Source organism: Egretta garzetta, unplaced genomic scaffold (assembly GCF_000687185.1).
Source record: "Egretta garzetta isolate BGI_Z169 unplaced genomic scaffold, ASM68718v1 scaffold46, whole genome shotgun sequence".
In the NCBI taxonomy this organism is placed as follows: domain Eukaryota; kingdom Metazoa; phylum Chordata; class Aves; order Pelecaniformes; family Ardeidae; genus Egretta; species Egretta garzetta.
In genome coordinates this window covers 6,637,379-6,654,859 of record NW_009260268.1, presented here as the reverse complement: position 1 = coordinate 6,654,859, position 17,481 = coordinate 6,637,379, and the positions used below count along the sequence as shown (strand labels likewise).

At 40.1% G+C, this 17,481-nt stretch overlaps 1 protein-coding gene across 1 annotated transcript; it reads right to left on the bottom strand.

Annotated features, from left to right (window-relative positions):
• Positions 1–2,503: 2,503 nt before the first annotated feature.
• ASAH1 (N-acylsphingosine amidohydrolase 1) lies at positions 2,504–15,848 on the bottom strand. The gene is made up of 13 exons (XM_035897817.1): positions 15,056–15,848; positions 14,773–14,863; positions 13,444–13,530; positions 12,360–12,438; positions 11,403–11,477; positions 10,567–10,612; positions 9,064–9,208; positions 7,809–7,863; positions 7,526–7,607; positions 6,792–6,923; positions 6,459–6,582; positions 5,880–5,936; positions 2,504–5,194 (listed from the first exon to the last, which is right to left on the bottom strand). The coding sequence occupies exons 2-13, from the start codon at positions 14,791–14,793 to the stop codon at positions 5,105–5,107; spliced, it is 993 nt and encodes a 330-aa protein (XP_035753710.1). The 5' UTR covers positions 14,794–14,863; positions 15,056–15,848; the 3' UTR covers positions 2,504–5,104.
• Between the last annotated feature and the right edge of the window lie 1,633 nt (positions 15,849–17,481).

Here is a 17,481-nt window from a genome sequence, read left to right as displayed (position 1 = left end):
CAGGAATGCAGATGTAGCATTTTGGGAACTAAGCTGATGCAAATTATATGTAACTACTCAAAGGTTTAAATGCTGGTCTAATTCAGGTGGTGGGTGTAGCCCGAGAAAAGGCTACGTCTAATCCAAACACCTCCAGATACCTGAATTAAAGTTCCGCTTTAAAAACAAGATGGCACTTCAGCACTTTGCTACAACTCAGTGTTCGTTATCTATTTTTTTTTACTACATACAAAAAAAAAAATATCTTTCTTTTGTTTCTCTTTCTCAGAGATGAATCACTTTCATTGAAACGTAAAGAGGGAAAAGTCTAGGGGTGATTTTTTGGTTTTTTTCTACATTGGGTATCTACCTAACAGAGAAAGCTTAGCAAAATTAAAAGAAAGACAAGACTAATAGTGGAAAACCTTAAGCCAGCCTTATGACTGGACTTACCTTAAATACAGAATATCCAACAGGGCAGCCTCACTGCTGCGATTCTTCTATTGCTCATGCGTAACCCTTGAGCTAGGAGAACAACCTTTGCAAAACAAATTAGACAGAGAGAGGTTGTCCCATATACAATTAATATAATTCAGAGCTGATTCACTGCAGATCAGAAAGTGTCCCGAATACAGGGCCTCTCGGTACATAAACAGACTAAATCCTTTATAATTATTGTCCTCTCTTCTAAGTAACCGAGTGTGGGAGCAGACTGAACTACAAAAGGCCTTTAAAATCTTTGATACCACAAAGTGATGATGCTCTGAAAAACTGGTAGGGAACAACTGCACGGTCTGGTTGCTTCTTGATCGCAGTATTTGGCCAATTGGTATCTTGTGTTTCCTGACTCTTCTAACAGTCAAAAGCAGCTGCTGCTTATAAAATGCATGAATATCTGGAGATTTCTCCCCAAGGCAAATTGTGGTTTCTGCCACCGCTTTGATGAGGCCTATTCGTTATGGCTCATCTTGTTCTTCCGGTACAAAGGATGAGAGGTTTTGCTGCTCGGAGCGCCTGGGTGTGCCTTTCTCACCAACACTTCTGGTCCTCCAAAAGCAGAAGAGAGTCCACCTGATGATCCATGCCATAAGCAGGTCAACTGCCTGCTGTTGCCACTGAGGTGAAATCCAAGCTGTTGAGCTTTTTGTTCTTGTTTCTTTTTCCCCTTCCACCTGCAGCCCAAAGAGCTGGCAATGTGAAGGCAGGAGAGGTGTTTGTGCTGGGAGGGAGGAGTATTTTGGTGTTAGTTGTGGTGCCTGTCTAAAGCTCGCGAGTGCTCCCTGTCACTCCACAGTCCATCGTGTCTGCCCGCACCAGCTCAAGTCTTCTGTTTACTCTTGCTGCTTTCCTTGCAGATACTTCCCAGGACATCTGTGCGTCCTGCTCCGGAGTTTTGCTTCTAAGCAAAGCCTTCATTTGTAACTCACCCTAATGCAAACTCACTTGGACATGTGTCCCAAAGCTACTGCTTCATTTTGATAGAATCAAATTCCTTTCCCGGACTCTACTGTCCTCACTACTAGCTGTCGACATTTTGCTTTTTGGCATGGGACATGCTGTTCTTCCTTCCTCTGCAATGGTACGGGGCTTCACTGCGTGGGTTTCTTAAGTTGTAGGTGTGTAAAATTTCCTTGGCAAACTGATGGGTTTTTGCATTTAAACGCCAGCGCCCACACAAGTGCTCTTTCCTGTAATGTCTTATTTAACCACGTTCAGAATAAACTGGATTAACTCTTCATATAACTCCGTTTAGGGATACGCTTTAGTGGTGGGATGGCAGGGTTAGGGTAACGGTTGGACCTGATGGTCCTTTCCAACCTAAACGGTTCTCTGATACTATCCTTAGTGCTAAAAAACTGCTGGTAGCTAAAACACCGAGGCTGTTCTTCATAGGACTAGACTATGCACTCATGATAAAATGGTATGGTTGTCTTGTTGCTTACTTCTTTTTTTTTTTCCAACGAGCTGATGATTTTTCACAACAGAACTAGGAAAGCTGTGAAAATCTCTTAATTTAATCTTAAAAGAAAAAAACATATGGGGTTGCACGCTTGGCCTGGAGGGGAAAAAAATCTAAAAAAACCCCCAAAAACCAGACACCCTCTCAGTGTTTGTGAGGTACCTCAGCTGTGTGTACAGCAAATGAATATGAAGAAACATACCCATTTTCGTTCTTTGTGTCTTTCCGTTTAAAAAAAAAAATAAAAATCTAAATTAAATCCCCAAGTGGCAAGTAGTTGTATACATTTCATCAGTGAAATGGCCTGAGCTTCCATTACAATGCCGGGGGCAGCAGAAGCAGGGGGGGGAGGCAGTCAACTGATGTTAAGAATAGACGTCTCTATCTGTAACAAGAGCAAATTAAACTTTTTGTTGGGCTTGAGAAAACCTTCGGAACATGTGCCTTCAGAGTGGACAGATGAAGGTTAAATCAATAAGCAATTAATCACATTCACGGCTTTTTCTGTATGAAGGCAGACACAGTAAGGCAGCTGTTGGGGTTTTGGTTTTTAAATAGCTTTATTTTAGTCAATAGCAGGCACAGGCATTCAGGCTCGGGACAGACATCCATGGGATTTAGCTGTGCTTTTGCAATTGTAAGGCAATTTCCAGTGTGGAAATGTGGATTGTCTTGCACAAGGGACATACCAAAAGCTCATTAGTTAATGACTGTAAATAGTCTACTGTAAATAGTCTACACTGCCTTGCTCCACATCTGCTGAAGTGGGACAGGATTAACTAAGCAAGTAAACTTACTACTTATTTTTAAATGACAAAGGAATTTGATTATGGCTGTTATGCAACTCATTCCAAATACACCTGGAACACCCCCCTACCAGATTAAGGTGCAAACTCAGCAGGATATGATGTGCCCTTCATGGCACAGATTGTAACATTCAACTTGGTTTAACCGCTTTACAGGAATCAAATGTCCCAGAAGCTGCATTTCACACTATACGTGCATTCTTCCCTTATCTAAACCATGCTCCTATGTTGATTTTGGTTTACATAGGTTCGATATTCATGACAGGTTAAAGATGGACGCTGGTACTACAGTCATGCTAACATGCTTCTGCGTGTGTACCTCAGTTAAAAAAAAATTAGCTGTACAACTAGACTAGTCCTTTTTTTAACTTCAGTTTAAACAGTGGGATGCTGATTTCTGCCTGCTCTCAGTGCATTGGTGCTTTACACCCCTCCGAATTGTTTCTTGCTGTGCTACTACAGGCATTGTTCTAAGGCCTAGAATACATTTTTTTTTTCAACCAGAAGCCATGTTTCTCTATCAGCTGCTAAAATTATTTGGCAAATAGCATCCCTTTTGTCCCTGCTTCTTTCAGTGTTGATGGAGGGAGAGCTGTTACAGTTTGCTGTAAGCTGGTAACCTAGATACTGAAACAAGGGATGATTAGAAGTAATCTTTTAATATTTCTTTTAGAAAAGGAGGCAATACTAAAAAAAACTTAGCCAGTCGTACTTGGATGAAAGTTGACTTTGCATCTCAGCTTTACGGGCAACAACTTGTTGCCCCTTCTGTAGACTCCTTAGTGTTAAATTTGCAATTATTAAAAAAGAAGTATTTTTCTTATTAGTACTTATTAGTAGCCCTTACTGTTTGGAACAGAAAACTGTTGTACCCTCATTCTGCACTGCACTAATACCGTCCCGTATGTCCTGGCTATCAAGAATCCCATTGTGCCTGGATGTCACGAACTTGCAGGTTTTCGTTAGAATGCCTTATGCAATGCTGCCTCCGCAGACACCGAAGAGAAGCCAACGCTTTGCGTACACCGGTGGCAATTTCAAATTCATGGCTCAATGGGAATAGGAATAGCACCTCCTTCCTAGGGTAGTTAAGAAAAGATTCCAAGTGCACTGCCACACAGACGAGCCTGCCAGCGTACTGTCCAGTGTCTTCTCTTTGCGTGTTATAAAACACAAAGAGTTGGCACCGGAAACCAGTCCCAGCCACGTAGCCACTGACATAGATAAAACCACTTCCTTCTACATTTTCCTGCTTCCTGGGATATTAGGGCGCCTGTACTTCTCTCTTGCTAAAGGACCTTCACTTTCTTAATTTGAATTCTGGCCAATGGTGTAGTCTGACTTGGCTTCCTTCCCCCACCTTTCCAAAAACCAACCACCCAGCCAAAATCCCCCCACACAACCCAAGCGCTATTAGTAGCTGGCTACTTCCCGTTTCGGTAATAGCTTTAGTGGTCAGTTTAGGAAAGGAATTGGGTTTTCAGACACTGTTAAAATCAGTCTGTTTGGCAGAAAGGGCATTCACTTCCATGTGGTATGCAACATGCATGGCGACTTCCACTGAGGTGTAAAAGCAGTGCAGGTGTACTTTGGTCAAAGAAAGTAGTTCTTAGGAATATTTATTGTATTAGTATTTATTTTTTTGAGACCACAGAAAAATCTGTATGAAAAAAAATTTGTTAACGTGCCAGGAAAGAGCTTCAGCAAAAGATCTATAAATCAGTGAGCAGACATTTTTTGGCTCCAATCTCATTTCTGACATTTCCACAAGACCTGATTTCTGTGACTAGATCTGACACTTGGTAGGTTATTTTCTAACAGGGCATCTTAGACATCATAGTGGCATCATAGTGGATCAGAACACTAGCAATTCATCTTAAGTGGTAAGGAAACTAAAACAAAACTGTACTGTCCCTGCCGGCCTCCTAATACCCAATTCTTTCTCATGCTTGGTAGGTGCCATTTTAACTTGTGTGCACTTTAGAAGTATTTTAATTAAAAAAAACCCCCAAACCCCCCAATCAAACAACAAAAAATAGCAAACCCCCAAACCAAACCAAGAATACTGTCGACACTGAAGAGATCTAGAGCTAACTGCTGAACTCATTTGGTAGAAATGGCTGAAATCAAACCCGACGTACATCAGTATACATTTCTCGTCAGCAGAACTGCTGATCAGAAAGCAAGAAAGTCCAGTGTGCGATAGGGTCCTCCATTGTTAGTAGCTCATTGACGTTTCTATATAGCCATTAGATTTCTGAAGAAAGGAGTTAGGCTGAGGAATCTTTTTCCAGAAGTATTTTTTCTTGGAGGACCTCCAATTCAGACAAGCAGCTTCCAACATAGGAGAGGTACAGGACTACCAAGGACTACAGGGATCTGGGCATTCCCGCAGGTAAGTCTCTGTATGACCATTAGCCACCTCCATCAGCGTTGTGCACACTGTCAGCTAATAGGCAGGTGGGAGGAAGAAGGTGGTGGAAAAAGGTAAAAAAAAAAAAAAAAAAAAAGTGAAAAACTGTCTGTGATACCAGCTGAACAGTTCAACCAAAATAAGAATTTATCTTTAGTCTACAACATGCAAGTATGAGTAGCTTGTGTCCTCAGCCAAGAATGCTGCCTCTACTGAATACAGTAACTAAATTTCTTATGCAAAAACTCCTCTCGCCACCCCTTTTAGTTTGTTTTTATTTTAAACATCAAATGCTTAAGCACCTCAAGTTCAGACTAAAACATCTTCTCTTGCAAGAAGAATGTGACTGTAGTATGTGCAAACCATGAGGTCTATTAACTTGTTTCATGCTACTTACAAGGGTCCACATCCCAGGTTAGTTCACGTTAGAAGGGTCCCTAAGATGTCTGTAGTGCAAATGCTGCCTTAAACCAGAGCCAGCTTTGAGGAAAGGGCGCAGGCTACTGGGAGCTTTAAAGCTGTAAGGCCTTTGGAAAACAGCTGTTCCAGCAATTATGTTTTGCTTTTACAAAGTAAAGTGGAATTTGAGTTTTATGTGCATGTTTTCACCTAAAAAAAACCCTGAATGTACCACTGTGACGTCCTCCTTAGATGTGTAGTAATTAGTGGCCTGCCCCCCATCCCCACCCCACTAAACTTTATGAAAAAATGGAAGCATTACCTTATTGAGGACAGGCTTTGTGGAGAGAACATCATAAATTGTTGGTAAGGAGATGTTCTGAAAGACAGTAATACATTGATGTTAATGGACATTAACCTGTCAGTGTAAATGCTGAGAATCATAACTTTTTACTGTTCAATTAGGTAATAAGATAAAGCTTTAAGAGTACATCCTGAGATCAGAAGAACATGAGTTGCAAAAAGTTGAGCAGACCAGATCTCAGTACAGCATAGGGCACTTGAGTGTCAGCATTTGCTGCCTGACAGTGTATGTTTGAATTTCACTGGTGATAAAATAAGCTCAGGAAATAATGAGAATCTCCCTCTAAGTATCTCCAGGTTTATCCCCCTGCATATGCAGCCGCAGGAAACCCACCTAGATGAAGAGAAAGCCTAAAACTAAAAACCGTTTGTGTAAAGAGCCACCTGGTACTTTATTACCCATTGTCACAAAACCATTAGCCACTTCTGTCGTTGCCGCTGTGCTTGCAAACGCCCTGAAGAGTCCTGGCGGTGCCAGACCAGTACTGTAACTTGGGAGTTTCAAAAGAGCAAGATGAGGTATTCGGAGGACGTTTACCTGTTGCGTTGTCTGGTTCAGGCATTTCATTGCAGGCGTTCTACGATTATCCAAGACTAGTGGAGGCTTCCACCGATCGTAGTTTGTCTCTAACACGTACCATGTGCCTTTCTTGATATCAAGGCTGGAAAAGAGGTAAATGTTTGTGGTTTGCTTCTCTAGGCACTACACACAGCCAGATTTTGTTTTTTAGGCTTGCTGTGGTATTTTTCAATGATGCTAAAGAAGTGAGTTCTTGCACAACAGAACTCACAAGAAACACAGGACACAGTTATTGGTGGAACCTGTCTTCTTCTGGAAGGCTGAGTCAGGTGTCAGGTCAAGCATACTCACTCCCAGATATCCAGAGTAGCTGTCCTGGAACGAGTTATCACACAGCCTTCTCCGGAATTTTTTCCACCCAGTATAAAGTAAGCTGGAGCCAGCAGTCTTGTTTTTGCCAGTTTGTCTTTTGCATCCTGGTAGCTGCAGATAACAAAGTCGTGTTGGACAATGAAACGCTATAAATGGTTTGAGTACTGAAGAATGAGTTTCACAGACCCTGGGAAAGTTTGGGTAGTTACACTTTCTTCCCCTCTCATGCACGTATGAGGAGATTGTATCACAGTGAAGGAATGCATTTAAGCAAAACTCCCCCACTCACTTTGTACTTGAAGTATGGTTGTTAAGAGGTGCTCTTTGCACTTTTTCTATATTCAAAACAGGAATAAAATGATGACGTGCTGTGTCATATCCCACCTAATTCATTTACTGCATGAGAGCTTTGGTTCTGTTTGCTTCCTGTAATATACTACTACCTGTTGGATGTGTTTTGATACAGAATGCTGCTACGCATTCAGAAACCAACAGGTTCACTAGAAAAAAAAAAATCTGAAAAAACAATTTGAGGAGTTTTAAGGGATTGTGTGTGATGCCTCCCCTCCAGCAAATCCAGAACTATTTAATGTTAAGCTTCTAGGAAGATACCAGTATCATTAGATACTGAGCATACATCTACAGTATTCACGCCAGTTGAAAGCAAAGCAGATTAAAGCAGTAGAATATTTGGCAGGGGGACGGGGGAATACCTTGTAGCATTCTCTAATACTGTTCTTGTAAGAAAGCCCATCCACATGCCATCTCTTCTACCAAGAAACCATTCGAAGATTCCTGCAAAATATCACTGGTTATTTTGTTTTCAGAAAGTTCACTCATGCTATTCTAACTTTCACAGCCTTTGAAATGAACTGTGTTTTATCTTACTCAGCTGGAACCCTTTCACCATTTGTGTGCCCATTTATTAAGGTAGCTGGTATGCCCAAGGTCTGGAAAACTTGTACAGAAATAACAAAAGAAACAAGTATTACTCACCAACATAACCACCGTCAAGACTGAAACGCTCATTCATTGTCAGAGTGAACAAGTCCTGAAAAGCATTAAACAAGTCAACCTTCATCCATCACCAGCCCATTAATGGCAGTAATAAACAAGAGGCAGCTTTGCAATTTAGATGCCAACTGAGCTTCTTGTTCATTTGACTCTTCCCCTTTGAGTCATGGGCTGCAAGATCAAGCCCACGTGGAGAAGAACCTAATTTATCATTGCTCGAGTAAGTAGAAATGATAATTCAAAGTTTTCTGACCTGGCACAGCAATCCAGCAAACCATGCCTTTATGCTAAGCAAGTCAAGCCTGTGGCCATTTTTCTCTTAGTCCTTACTGCATCACTGAATTTCCCATTTTCCTTCTCCTGTTGTATGTAACCTTCTGCTTAGACCTCTGAATACTATTCTAGTTTGAAGGCAGATTTTTAAGTCCCAGTGCTAAGTACACACTGATAATAATGTTGCTGTTCACATGGGCATGCAGCTGTACACAGTTCCATCCGTGCCACTTGCAACACTCAATTCAAACTCAAATCCCAGTCTTCTCCAACTAGTGTTTCTTCTAAAGGAAAGTGGAATTCAGCTACACTGGATCGTTTTCAGAATGGAATCCCTCCAATTTATTTCATCAGAAGACAAAAATAGATGGATAAAATGCAGGGATTTATGCCAGAAATGCTCTGCTATTAAAAGGGCCACCTATATTAGAGGATAAAGGCAGAGCCGGTAGAAAAGGAGGAGTCGCGGTAAGCTGGAGACTCTGGTATAGTTCTGTACTGCTGGCTTTTAAGATGTAGACAAAACCCAGATTTCAAGTGCCTATTTAAAAAAAAAAATATCTCGCAATGTAGGACACTCCTTTTCCTAGAAGGATTGGAGAAAGAATTGAAATAGCAGAAGTATGCTGTTTCACCTCTGGGATCACAGCAGTATATCTGCTAGCAAGAAACTCCACCCACTTGAGCTCTTTGTGTTCGCTCCTGTTTGTATTCAGAATTCAACGTTGTTTTTAAGAATTGTCCAAACATAAATATTTCATTTATGCAATCTCCTTTTACAAGGAATAGTGCGGCATTGTTTTCTTTTGCCTTTATCAAATAGCCATGCTGTGCACCAAACCAATTCAGAGATCATTTATTAACAAACACCACAAGGCAGAGGATGAAACCAGGAAAATTTACATCTTAAAAGAAAGTCTGAAGCATTATTAACAAATTGAAGAGCCCTCCTCCCCATACTTACTGGTTTGACTCCAGACACCATGCCTATGTATCCTGCAAAATTTGTAGACTTGAACACTGTTTTGTTGTTTCTCTGGAAGTCCAAGTTTACCACTATATGCTTCAGTTCCTGAGTTACAGTCCAGGAATTATTTTTAACATCCCACCTGCAGAAGACAGTACAGCATTTGAAACTTCCCTCCCACAGTAGCTTTTAAGATTTCCCTTCACAGCGTGCAGATTTCCTATGTGTGCTGCCTGTCCTCTGATCTTACTCGTGTCAGCCTGCTCAGCAGCTCCCTGAGCAGCACCAGCAACGGACAACCAGGAAGTCTGAATGTGTAGGCAGTCAGTGAAAAGAACCAAGATTTGTTTGAACCAAGAGCGTATGCACCTCTCGGTATTAAACAGCACCACCACTACAGCTGGTTTGGTTTGAACACACATAACTTTGCTCTATCCCTGCTGGCCACAGGGAGGCCGCTACAGGTATTGCTTGTGACACCAAACCTACTGTACCCTGAAAGCACGTGTATCTTGTTCTGCAGCAGAATGAGCCGGTTCCCTTACATTCTTACTTTGCAAAGGCAGAAAACAAACCACACGCTATTGGACTTGCTCTACGCGAAGGGAATTCCCGATTCTAGTTTGTAAGATAAGCCAGAACAGTTTGTAGGTGAGAGGGTGCTAAAGAACACTCAGCAGACAGTAAAATTCTCTGGAAGCAATCCAGGTTCTGGGAACAGCTTTGAAAGTTGCCTTAATTTTCAGGGAGCACGTTCCCAGTATTTCTGACAAGTGGGAGAAGTTCAACACAAGCCAAACCAAGGGACAGGTGGAGTCACAGTTGACAACATTCGAGTTTCTGATAGGCAGGTAAGAATTTTAATGAAAATGGGCATTTAATTCCATCTGAGCATTGAGGGTCATCTGGATGACTGCTGTTACAAAATATACTGGGACAATCAAAGCAAACGCTGGACTGCCTGATCACAAGGTATGAAATGAGAACTAAAAAGAGAATCCAGTGCTGGGCAACAGACTACAGAGTTTATATCCAAATGAATGATAATGTTAGATCAGTGGAATACAAATCACTGGCTTTAAGTAGAAATGATGAGTGATGGGAAGTGTCAGGAGAGCACAGCAGAGTAACTAGGGGGATAATTTGGAAAAAGAACAACCACAAAACCAAGCCCAGATCCAATCCACATTTCACTGCCTACACTAAAACTGATGCTTCTGTCCCATCACGTAAAGAACGAACACAACCGTTTTACAAAGTCATTCCCGACAAGCTCAGAGTAGTCTGACATAAGATCAGCAGAACAATCCATTCATTCGTTTAAGCCTTTTTTCACAACACACAATGCAGAATTACTTGTCATAGTCTTAACAACATCCAAGTCATCATTTAGACTGAAAGAATGCGTGTAGAATTTTCAAGTTCAGCCAGCTAGGTATTAATTTAGTTTAAAAAAAAAAAAAAAAAAAAAAAAAAAAAGGCACAATTTTAGGTATTTACCCGAGAAAGAGTCCAAAATCCAAGTTTCTGGCATGGTACAGCTTCCCTACATAATAATAAATAAATAAATAAATAAATAAAATTTTCTAAAGAAAGAGATGTAAACTTCAGCTTAGAAACCCACAAAATGAGTAAGCAGGAAAAATACATGGTAAAGCAAGCAGGGAAAATACCATTGTCATTTTCATAAGCACAGAAAAATGGTGGCGGTTTTTTGGATCAGAGAAGTGTTTTGCCATAATTGAAATCAAGTAATCTGGTAAACTGCTATCCCTCTCAGGCTCAGATGCTTTCCACATTATCTTAATGTAATGGTAATCCCTTGAGCTTCCTCTAAATGTGAGGTGTTTGCAAGCCATCAGAAATTTCCTAAGCTGGAACAGACAAGGCAGACAAGGGCTGCAGAACTGAGTAAGAGGATGAAAGAGTCTCTTTTCCAAAAAACAGACAATCCATTTGCCCTAGCACCATACATATGTGATAGCTAGAAACTAGATGCAAAACAGATGATTGTACTAGAATCCCTCATGGCACTGAGAAAGCATCAGGTGTCTGGCTGGTGTTTCTTTCCCCTAGAAAAATAAATGCCATCTATTAAAAAAACCAAAACAAACTCAAATCATTTTTCCTATTTTTTTTTTTTAACCTAAGACATCTTAGGTTAAAAAAGGTGATCTCTTATTTCCTTCTTAAGGAATACCTTTTTATTATCATTGCTTTTAGTCTCTTTTACTAGACCTTCTTGCCTGCAGGTGAGCAGGACTATATTTGTGTAGTTGAGGTGGACCCTCTCCAATATAAAAGAAAACAGTTAACACTATTCTGGGTTGCATTACCTGTTTTATCTTCCGCCACTATTGATGTACATACAGTAAAAATTTCATAGAAGATGTTAAAAATAACAATTTCCCCTAGAACAGAAAGAAACAAAGTTCAATAGTTTGAAACTTTTGCCATGAACAGAAAAAAATGGTTAGACAAAAAGCATACTGCAAAGTTCAGCATTCTGTAATATTTCTCATCTGATCTTTGAAATGATCAGTTCAGCAAAATCAAGAGCTTCCTGAAAGGAAAGGATCAGAATCCCTTGGCCTTCTGCCTTACCATACAGAAAGCTGACAGTCATCGCTACCTCCTCCTCTGGAAACTTCAAACCAAGCTATAAAATTCACTTTAAAGAAGAAAGCTGCAATATGTACCACTATTCCCATAAAAGAACTGCTGACTAGCACCAGGAGTACTGCTCCTTTATGAGGGAAGCAGTGGAAGCACGTCTATGGACCTGCTCTGTCTCAATTCTGGAAGAATTCAGTGCCTACTTCTCACCTGGAGTTGCATTCTTTTGTAGGAGGTGCAGAAGGAAGCGGGGAGGATGTGGCAAGGATCACGAGGGAAAGCAAGCAGAGCATGAAACTGAGCCTTGCCTTCTCGGTATGTCAACAGCAGACACGCAGCTGAATGGGAAACCAGTGAGAATCAAGGATTCCCCCAGAATTTGGTGCACAGGAGCCGAGACTCATTCCATGCCCCAACACTCAGGAGCGAGAAGCTACAGCTCTACAGAGAAGTCCCAGCCTGATGAAAGGCTTATGTGATTTATTGCCATTCTCCTTTGAAATACTGTTTTCATTTAGTGTGAGATGCAATTTCTTGCTTTATCTACTTAATTAATAATTTATTTGTTAATGTCATAGATGACTACAACTATACTGAAAATTGGTACAAGTACTAATTTTAAACAAGTCTGAATTCCTAGTTTTCCACTGTGTTAATAAAGTGTTGGAAACTATTACCCAAAGGAATCCCAGATGAATTTGCAATCCCCTGGAGTTCTTCATTGAAAGGATAAGGAAGCGTGGTGGTCAGATGAGCCTGAAAGGAAAAGGTTTGCATGGTTGTTTGCATAAATTAACACTACTTTGTTACTTAAAACGAACCTCTCCCAATAGGTACATCCTTCTCACAACTATTAAACTGAGTATTTAATACCTCTGCAGCCTGTAGAACTTGAGGATGTCTGCAGAGTACTTTGAAGACAATTACATACTCAGGGAAAGCAAAAACTATTTCTTATCAAAATATTGACATATGAGCAATGGAGATTAGCACAGTATCTTAATTATCGTCAGCAGCAATAGACAGAACAGAGTAAAGTAGGACTCTTCTATGTTAAGAGCTCAACTGGAACTGAGCTTGATGTCGTCAGTGTTTAAGGGAATCCCTAATTTCACACACTGGTATAACTACCTGTATATGCCACCTTTATGTCAATCCCACTCAGGCACACAGGGATACAAATAAAGCATGAACAGCATGACCTAAGGCTGCTGTAAATAAAGATGGGGGACAGATTTGACCTTATGCTGTCTCTAGCGCTACACTGTTTTCCCCTGTCCTGATTCTATGCCAAAGCTCATTTTAATCAGAACCAAATTATTTTTTAAGATGAGGCCTGGTCAAAGTTGCCCCTGTAATCAGACACTTACTACAGTTTTCAAAACCTGATTTTACTCTACTGTTCAAAAGGACTTGAACATGGCAAAGAGAATTTCAGTGAAGTGTTTTGCTACGGTGACTAAGTCAGTAGCACACATGTCTAGCATGCCTAATCCAAACTTGAAGAGATCTTAGAAAAAATGAGAGGACAAAGAGACACAGGCATTTTAGGTTAGATGGTTTCAGAGTAATTCAGAGTAGGCAAGAAGGCAAAATTTCACCAAGAAGGCAAAATTTCAGAGTAACTCTTCAAAACAGCATTTTTGTTCTGGCATTGGGAGAACTATCACTTGTAAAGTTCTTAATTGCCAAATCTAGTAGCATTCTCATTCTGGTAGTCAGAGCATACAGTAATAAAATGATTAAGCTGAAAATACTTACTATTTTGTTATCCACTATGTCAACAACTTTGCCGCTGGGGAAGAAGGTATTTGCTATATCCTTAATATTCTGGACCACAGTCTTCAGCTAAAAAGAACAAGGGCTTTTATCAAATAGAAGATCTTGAGCATAAGAATTGCTAGAATACTAACAGACCTCCTTCACATACTTTTAAAAAAAACATTTTGTTGAAAAAAAAACATATTTAAAGAAAGTGCTAGATGTGGTGTTCTTGGTGAGAAAACCACCCCCAACTCCCCATTAAAGAGTCACTCTTCAAGCTTTATTGAAATAACTTTCTAGATTAGCTCTGACACGTTCCTCTACCAGAGGAAATGAATTACAGGAAAAAGCTAGCCTCTTCTGCTCCTTTGATCACATTTTAATACTCTGCACGTTTCTATCTTCAAAAACGTTAATTAAAAGCTCTTTGCTTAAGCACCGATGTTCCTGAAGCCAGAAAGACTCAAAAAAATTCTTATAAAAGCACATGCTTTCCATTTGCGACACATGAATGGCCACAAATAGAGTTCCACTCTATGTGATCTAACTCCAAAGTACATGACAGATAAAACCTTTCAGAAGTTAAGGTGCAACCTGAAGCTTCCAACACCCACTGGCTTAAATGAGACTTTTAAAATAAATATGAAGATGCAAGTAGAATTTGTTTGGCTTTCAGAGTTGAAAGGTCAAAGTCAGCAGGCTTATAGCAAAAATCCCTGGCCTTTTCTGAGAAATTAAGCATTACTGAATTGAATTTTCAAGCAACCTTCAGAAGAACAGCTAAGTAGTCTGAAATATGCTCGAGCATTTTAAAAAAATATTTCTGCTGTGTAAACACCAGTGCTGCAACCAGCACTCCTGAAAAGGGCAGGAAGTTCTTCATCTTCCCCTTGCCATTTCATCATCTCATGAAGCGTTTTGAGAGAAGTGGGGATGTGCAGAGGAGAAGGGATGCTGCCTCAGTTTCACTTCAGTTTACTGAGGCTGTCCCTGTGGTGTACTCCTCCCCCTTCATTCTGTATTACTTCATGACTAAAGACCTTTGATAAATGAAAACCTTCTTTATGCCACACCAGTTTTTATTCCTCCACACCCCAAACATCAGTGCCCCCATACTTGATGCTGCTACACCGAGTGTTGAACAGAAAAAAGTTTTACTCAAGCAATTATTTTAGTGTAGACTCATATTAGAAAAGTCAACTAAAAATATTATCCCCGTCAGAGAATCTTAGCACAGGTATTCCTTTCCAAACCTTTTTTCCAATTAAAAGGCCACGTGCTAGTTTTATACCTGCTAAGCTTCAAAGCAAGCTCTGCATTTCATACCTCTGTCTTTTTGTCGTTCATCAAGTTATCCCATCTTTTGCTGGGAGGTAAATCAAGATTTATGACATATGTGGGTATGTTCCCTTTGAACCTGAAAGACAAGTACCAGAGTTCAAATTTAAAGTCGGCTTTGAAAAAACATTTGACAAAGTAAGTGCTTCCCACCTGTAACCAGCATTTTCTAGATCTGCAACAGGAACAAGTTACCAAACCCCCAAATGTTCAGACTTGCAAATCACTACTTTTCTGTAGTTTGTTAGACAAGTTGAATCAGATTACTTACGTCGGTCCCGAAGGAGGGTATGTTTTACTCCTGCACTCTTCTCCATACTGTAAAGACAGTGAAACATTACTATTTGGCTTCTTTGTTAAAACACTTCATTATTCTAGCAGCCTTAGTTTTGAATTAAACCTTTAGGACTAGTCAGCTAATTCAATTCATGACAATTTGATGATAAAGGAAGGGAAAGTCTTGGGACTTTGGAAAGGGTGCAGAGGAGAATACAAGAGGTAGGGGACAAACAGCAACTTCCCCGTGCTGTCTGACAGCCCTTCAGACAACTTGCGTTGGCAAGCACAAGTTTATGATAAATATACAAACCCACTTTTACTCAGTGTGAGTCAACAATGAGCACTTCAAAAAGCATGTTCTTTAGACAAGTTCAGAAACCTTAATTCTCAGTGTGGACCAGTTTATTCCTTCATTGAATTCATATTCTCATTTTATAGCGTCATTCATAATTATGCTTAGCTAGCTGGGGCAGAGAAAGCACGCTGAACTTTAAGCAAATTACGCAGCCAGAGGAATGAGCTATATTGCATGACTTTTTATTTAGTGTGGAAAAGTGCTGCTGAACTGGTGCTAAATATTATGAGAGGCGCATTTCAGGAACATAACTAAAAATTACTTACCTTCATTCCTGTAAGCAATGCTAGTTACAAATGAAAGTCTGAGAACTATATTTAGGCCTGCTCAAAGTAAATGCAAGGGTGTTTTCCCATCAATTACATAAAGTATGCATATACATACATAAATGTAAGCATATATGTGCCACAATTATAATTGCATGTTTTACCTCGTGAAAGACAAGCAAATGCCTACTAGCCACACTTGTACTTCAAGCCAGTTGACAGCAGAGCAGATTTGGTCCCCGAGCTATCTGAGCAGATCAGTAAGCTCTTAAGAGCACCCTATGTCCCACTGGGAAAAAGGAAAGGTACCCATGCTATTCTGAGAGGCCATAAAAAGGCTCCCAAAGCACAAGTGTTCAGGAGACAGAACAGAAACAAAAATCTGTAGGGATCTTCCCATCACTTCCACCACCACCACCACCCCTCAGTTTCCAAGATTTACTTGGCTGCACTAATTAGATTACTTTATTAGTATGTCCTTATAATGCATTCTGGCTCCAGTAAAAACTGAAACAAGATCTCTAGCAGCTACATATGTGGGACAAACAAGCTAACTAATGTCCATGTTCTCTTTGGGCTAATCACATGAGCTGTTTTTAATGCATTAATCTAGAAAACACAATGACTTGCACAATGCCACGGACTTTAAACACTGGCATATTTTATTACAACTGGAAACAGGAATTTTTAAGTGGGATTGGTTTCTGTGTGTTATCACGTGTTTTCTTTCTGTATTGTTTCCAGTAGCTGGGATGAGATGAATTTTGGTTTTCCTACACAAGAGATGAAGCTATAGGACCAGCAGCTATGCATTTCCCAGAGTTCACTGGGGTGCAGTTATAGCCTTGACATAGCTGGAACAAAAGGTCAAACACAAGAAGCCATTTAATTTTCAAAATGAGGAAGTTTCAAAATAGGGAGAGTCAGGGAGGATATCAGATGACTATTTAGGCAACAAAAGTCACAGGTTTTGTGCAAAGGCAAGCAAATGCTTAACAGTATTAATGCAATTGTCTTGTGAAATTTTCCACCCTTCGATACTACAATAAATCAGAAAAGAGACATTTTTGCATACACATCCTACTGCAATGGATGCACAGATTTGCACCTTCAGGAAATACCTGCTGTCAAAATATGCTTCTTGACAGATAAAGCCTGTAACAAAAAATTATCCGAAATGGATGAAAGTTCAGTTAGTCTGTCAGTATAGCCCATGCGTACACAGAGGAAACACTGGCGACCATGCAAACTGATTTCAGAGGATTGTAAAGTGATGCTCCAGGTGCTAAATGTTATGTCACTCCTGATGCTCTCTCCTGAGATTTTAATCTTGTATTTGAAGCTTTTTTTATCTTCCCAGCCCTTTGAAACCTAAGCCACAAAAGAGGTGGGGAAAGCAACAGGTAAAGGAAGAGTTAAGGGACAGATACAGAGAAAATGTTCCCTCCTTACATGTCAGTGATTTTAGACTTCTAATCTGTCTATGTATAAAGGAAGTTAAAGAAACCAATAATCCCCAAAACAACTCATACATCTTCCAAAACTGCTAGCAGAGATTGAGATATCTGAAGAAAGCCAAGATTATTACCAGTTTCTTTACGTAAACTATTATATGCTGGCACATAAGCAGTAATCTAAAAAGATGTCAAGATGATCAGAAAACTAGAAGTGTTTTGGTTTTTTTTTTTTACACAAAGTTCTAATGTGGAACAAAATAATTGTTACCTTTTGCAATCAGCTAAAGACTAACTGCAAACTTTTCTGACAAGGGAAAAAGAAAAAAAAGACACCTGAAGA